The 6,000-nt window shown below is 42.3% G+C and overlaps 1 protein-coding gene across 1 annotated transcript in view; it reads right to left on the bottom strand.

The window, feature by feature from the left end:
• EFCAB3 (EF-hand calcium binding domain 3) overlaps window positions 1,610-6,000 on the bottom strand; it is a 30,443-nt gene continuing 26,052 nt past the window's right edge. Inside the window, exon 10 of the mRNA XM_005693969.1 lies at window positions 1,610-2,076. Coding sequence (XP_005694026.1) covers window positions 1,750-2,076 — 327 coding nt within the window. The 3' untranslated portion in view covers window positions 1,610-1,749. The remainder of the gene's footprint in view (window positions 2,077-6,000) is intronic.

The following is a 6,000-nucleotide window of genomic DNA, read 5'->3' as shown; positions in this document are numbered from 1 at the left end:
GTTGTTTAGTTACTAAGTCATGTCTGACTCTTTGTGACCCCATGGACTGCAGCATGCCAGGCTTTCCTGTCCTTTGCTATCTCCTGGAGTTGCTCAGACTCACATCCATTGATTTGGTGATGCTATCTAACCATCTCATCCTCTGTCGCCCCCTTCTCCTGCCCTCAGTCTTTGGTCAGAGCATTTTATCTGTCTGCTCACGGTTACACATCTAGGTCTGAGAACAGGATCCAGCACACAGTATGAAACTCAGGAAATAACTAGTGAACTGGCTGAGTACCTGTTGCTATATTGCATTCCATCAGAGAGAGGCCAACTTGTGCTATTGTCAACAGTGTGTGATAATTTAATAGAATGTTTTTCTGTTAAGAATAATTTTAATAGAAGCTATCCTAGATTTTCCAGGACAGATCTACTTAAAAATATTCTGTCCTGTTAGCCCATTGACCCAAGGAAATATCCCAGGAATTCTAATATTTTGGCATCCAAATGAAATCTCTTAGGTTTTCTTGTTATACTTACACAGCCATAGCAAAAAAAACAAAAGAAACTTGTCAAACTGTGAATTTTGTTTTATGGATATAAAATGTTATTTATTTTTGTCCCAATCATAAAAATTATAAAGAATGGCAAATATTTTTAGACAGTTTTGAATATTCAAGGTAACACAAAATTACTTCAGGCTTATTTCATTGAACAGTTTTGGGAGCCTTCACTATCTTCGTTACTTGTTCCTGGCATGTTATAATTTTACATTATAAGCCACTGTCTCCATCAGTGTGGAACATGTATTTTCCTTTTTTTAGAAAAGAGAAAAGGTAATGGATTATATACACTTAAATATGTTAAAATAATAAATGTTATGGTGTTTATATTTTTCCACAATAAAAAATTGCAACCCCTCACCAAGAAAGAGGGTGTGAGATCAGTTTTTTTTCAGAGTAATCCAAGGGATCAGGATTAGGATCCTTAGGAAAACCCATATCTAATCAAGTTTCCCTGGGGAACGGCAAAATTGTTCCCTGAAACTGAAAGGTCATTCTCTTGTGTTGCTTCTGGCCTCTCTCACAAACAATAAAAAAATAAAAACAATGCCACTAGGTCACATAAACTCAGGTACTTACTGTTGAGAGGGCTGTTAGGAGGTCAGAGAGCAGCCCTGTGTTAAGTACCATCTTTGCTTTTATCCTTCGTGCTGAGGCCCAGGCAGCTTTGAGGTGCCCCAGGTGGGGGCAGCAGAGTGCAGCTGGTTGCTAGATAAATCACCCCAAGGCATCTGCTGCGCTGCTGCTGCTGCTGCTAAGTCGCTTCATTCGTGCCCGACTCTGTGCAATCCCATGGACGGCAGCCCACCAGGCTCCCCCCGTTGCTGGGATTCTCCAGGCAAGAACACTGGAGTGGGTTGCCATTTCCTTCTCCAATGCATGAAAGTAAAAAGTGAAAGTGAAGTCGCTTAGTCGTGTCTGACTCTTCACGACCCCACGGACTGCAGCCTACCAGGCTCCTCTGTCCATGGGATTTTCCAGGCAAGAGTGCTGGAGTGGGATGCCATTGCCTTCTCCCCAAGGCATCTATTTACCAGTTAAGAATTAGGAAAGGGAAACCATACTATGACTTAAACTTTTTTACTGGTCAGAATTCAAAAGATGTCAATGTTTCCAGCTGCTGAGGATGTATAAGACGAAAGCAAGAATAATTTTGATATCTATGAAAAAGTAGTTTGTGATGAGCTGTTTAGAAAACATAGTTTCATTGTCGAAAGCCCTTGAAGCCTTTCCGTTTTCTTTTTCTTCCTGTGTCTGTGTCACATTCGCTGATATCTGAAGAGGACGAGAATACAGAATTGTGGAAGGCATTCCTGTTCACGTGGGCATCGTATAACTTTAGGTCCTTCGGGGAAAGTAATTCTTGGCAGACATTCCAGGACCATGTATAAGTAGAAAAGGTGTCATAAAAGGACTCATTTTTACTCTCTATTCCAATCAAATCTCCCCGAATCTTCCGCCAGAGGTTTAGCATTTGTTTCCGGTGCTCAAGGGCAATTCCCAAGTTATAGGTTTCTGTAGCTCTCTTTACCTGCAGTGAGAGAGCAGTAGTTTATAGTAGTTACCGCAAAATATCTTTGGTTTCTGGACCACAATTCTAGATACCCCAAAGGTTATTTTTTCAAGTTACTTGAATGTCACTGAATTTATATATTAGGTAGTGCCTCTTGAGGACACATGAGTTAGGAGTTGATGGACAATGAAAATGTGTTACTTAGGAGTAGTGAGATATTAAGAAATTTTATAAGAATTTAAAAACATGGTAGACTAAAACAAGGAGGAAATGTGGGATGGAGATGGGCTCTTAGAACAACACAAGTGCCAAGGATGGCACTCTGTCCAGCCTACGGCAGGAAGGCAGAAGATGCTGAGCTAAGGAGGTCCACAAGAAAAATGAAATGAAAACAGCTCAGTTGTGTTTGACTCTTTGAGACCCCATGGACTGTAGCCCTCCAGGCTCCTCTGTCCATGGAATTCTCCAGCCCAGAATACTAGAGTGGGTAGATGTTCCCTTCTCTAGGAGATCTCCCCAACCCAGGGATCGAACCCAGGTCTCCAGCATGGCAGGCTGATTCTTTACTGTCTGAGACACCAGGGAAGCCCGGAGGTCCACAAGGATTTGATTAAATCTAAGGATTAGGTGGCCATGGGAAAGTATTCCAGGGAGAGGAGACAGCATAACAAATGCTCCAAGGCAATTCATCCCAGAGCTGGTAGGGGAGTCCAGGCCCTAGGGTATCACTAAAGAGTTAACTTTGAGGAGAGGCAAGTCAGGTGTTGTTGCCGTAATCAAGGCCTAAGACTTGTTCTCAGTGAGGTTGGGGAGACCCCTTTTGTCAGGAAAGTCATGCTGTAGCGAGACACTTTTCTGTGGGAAGTGCAGTGAGACCCTCAGTTGTGTGGAGCAGAAAATACAGTTGAAATACGCTGCCATTGCCAAGAGGGAAGCATTTATTTCTTAAGCAGGACAGCGACAGGTTGGATCTTCTTAGGACCCATTCTCCATAGCAGCTGTGTGGAGAACAGGTGGAGCTGTGAGGAAGGGATAGCAGGATGGAAGTTGTTGTCCAGGTAAAGCCTAGCGAGGGCTTCAGTTTAGGCAATAGCAATACAATGGAATGAATGGGACAGATTTGAAAAATCTTTGGGAAAATGGGAGTAGCCAGATTTGGTGATTAGTATATGTGGGGAGTGAGGAAAAAACATAACTTAAGGATGGTTGCCAAATTCAGACTTAAACTGAAGAAAGTGGGGAATACCACTACACCATTCAGGTATGACGTAAGTCAAATCCCTTATGACTACACAGTGGAAGTGAGAAATAGATTTAAGGGACTAGATCTGATAGACAGAGTGCCTGATGAACTATGGACGGAGGTTTGTGACATTGTACAGGAGACAGGGATCAAGACCATCCCCAAGAAAAGGAAATGTCAAGAAGCAAAATGGCTGTCTGAGGAGGCCTTACAAATAGCAGTGAAAAGAAGAGAAGCGAAAAGCAAAGGAGAAAAGGAAAGATATAAGCATCTGAATGCAGAGTTTCAAAGAATAGCAAGGAAAGATAAGAAAGCCTTCCTCACCGATCAATGCAAAGAAATAGAGGAAAACAATAGAATGGAAAAGACTAGAGATCACTTCGAGAAAATTAGATTTACCAAGGGAACATTTCATGCAAAAATGGGCTCAATAAAGGACAGAAATGGACCTAACAGAAGCAGAAGATATTAAGAAGAGGTGGTACGCAGAACTGTACAAAAAAAACTTCACGACCCAGATAATCACAATGGTGTGATCACTCATCTAGAGCCAGACATCCTGGAATGTGAAGTCAAGTGGGCCTTAGGAAGCATCACTACGAACAAAGTGGAGGTGATGGAATTCCAGTTGAACTATTTCAAGTCCTAAAAGATGATGCTATGAAAGTGCTGCACTCAGTATGCCAGCAAATTTGGAAAACTCAGCAGTGGCCACAGGACTGGAAAAGGTCAGTTTTCATTCCGATCCCAAAGAAAGTCAATGCCAAAGAATGCTCAAACTACCACACAATTGTACTCATCTCACATGCTAATAAAGTAATGCTCAAAATTCCCCAAGCCAGGCTTCAGTAATATGTGAACCGTGAACTTCCAGATGTTCAAGCTGGTTTTAGAAACGGCAGAGGAACCAGAGATCAAATCACCAATATCTGCTGGATCATTGAAAAAGCAAGAGAGTTCTAGAAAAACATCTATTTCTGCTTTATTGACTATGCCAAAGCCCTTAGCTGTGTGGATCACAATAAACTGTGGAAAATTCTGTTAGAGATGGGAATACCACACCACCTGACCTGCCTCTTGAGAAACCTGTATGCAGGTCAGGAAGCAACAGTTAAAACTGGACATGGAACAACAGACTGGTTCCAAATAGGAAAAGGAGTATGTCAAGGCTGGATATTGTCACCCTGCTTATTTAACTTATATGCAGAGTACATCATAAGAAGTGCTGGGCTAGATGAAGCACAAGCTGGAATCAAGATTGGCAGGAAAAATATCAATAACCTCAGATATGCAGATGACACCACCCTTATGGCAGAAAGTGAAGAAGAACTAAAGAGCCTCTTGATGAAAGTGAAAGAGGAGAGTGAAAAAGTTGGCTTAAAGCTCAACATTCAGAAAACGAAGATCATGGCATCCGGTCCCCTCACTTCATGGCAAATAGATGGGGAAACAGTGGAAACAGTGGCTGACTTTATTTTTAGGGGCTCCCAAATCACTGCAGATGGTGATTGCAGCCACGAAATTAAAAGATGCTTGCTCCTTGGAAGGAAAGTTATGAGCAACCTAGACAGCATATTAAAAAAGCAGAGATGTTACTTTGTCTACAAAGGTCCGTCTAGTCAAGGCTGTGGTTTTTCTAGTAGTCATGTATGGATGTGAGAGTTAGATCATAAAGAAAGACTTGATGCTTTTGAACTGTGGTGTTGGAGAAGACCCTTGAGAGCCTTGGACTGCAAGGAGATCCAACCAGTCCATCCTAAAGGAGATCAGTCCTGGGTGTTCATTGGAAGGACTGATGTTGAACCTGAAACTCCAATACTTTGGCCACCTGATGAGAAGAGCTGACTCATTTGAAAAGACCCTGATGCTGGGAAAGATTGAGGGCAGGAGGAGAAGGGGACGACAGAGGATGAGATGGTTGGATGGAATCACCGACTCAATGGACATGGGTTTGGGTAGACTCTGGCAGTTGGTGATGGGCAGGGAGACCTGGCATGCTGTGGTTCATGGGGTTGCAAAGAGTCAGACATGACTGAGCAACTGAACTGAACTGAAGGTTGGCTCTTGGCCTTCAAGTCTCAGTGCCTAGGGAGATGGTAGTATGGAATCCTCGAGGAAGAGCCAGTTTGACGTGTAAGATGATGAGTTTGGTTTTGGATGTGTCCAGCTGGATATGCTGTGAGACAGCAGGGTAAATATGCTCAGCAGGTAATCAGTGAGATGAGGCAGTACTGGAAAGACGTCTAGGCCAGTGACAGTTAAGACTGATCAGGTGTATAGGTGGCAGCTGAAACAAGGCGAATCAGAGTGTAGGAAGATTGAGGGTAGGAACGGTGTTTTTTATTCTGTGGTATCTCCTAATCTCAGAACCTTGTTAACACTGGGTAAATATTTACTGAACAAGTGAATGTGTTTAATAACAAGAGCAGTAAGATGAGACTAGAAAACTAGGAAATATCAAGACTTAAGGAGCTTAAATGCCCACTGACAGATGAATGGATAAAGAAGATGTGGGTTTATATATATACAGTGGAATACTACTCAGCCATAGAAAAGAATGAAATAAGGGCATTTCCAGCAACATGGGTGGATCTGGAGAGTATCATACTGAGTGAAGTAAGTCAGACAGAGAAAGACAAACATATGATATCACTTATATGTGATATCACGAAAAGATGATATGGATTAACTTACTTACA

Source organism: Capra hircus, chromosome 19 (genome assembly GCF_001704415.2).
Source record: "Capra hircus breed San Clemente chromosome 19, ASM170441v1, whole genome shotgun sequence".
Lineage (NCBI taxonomy): Eukaryota > Metazoa > Chordata > Mammalia > Artiodactyla > Bovidae > Capra > Capra hircus.
This window is presented reverse-complemented; position numbering and strand designations above follow the sequence as displayed.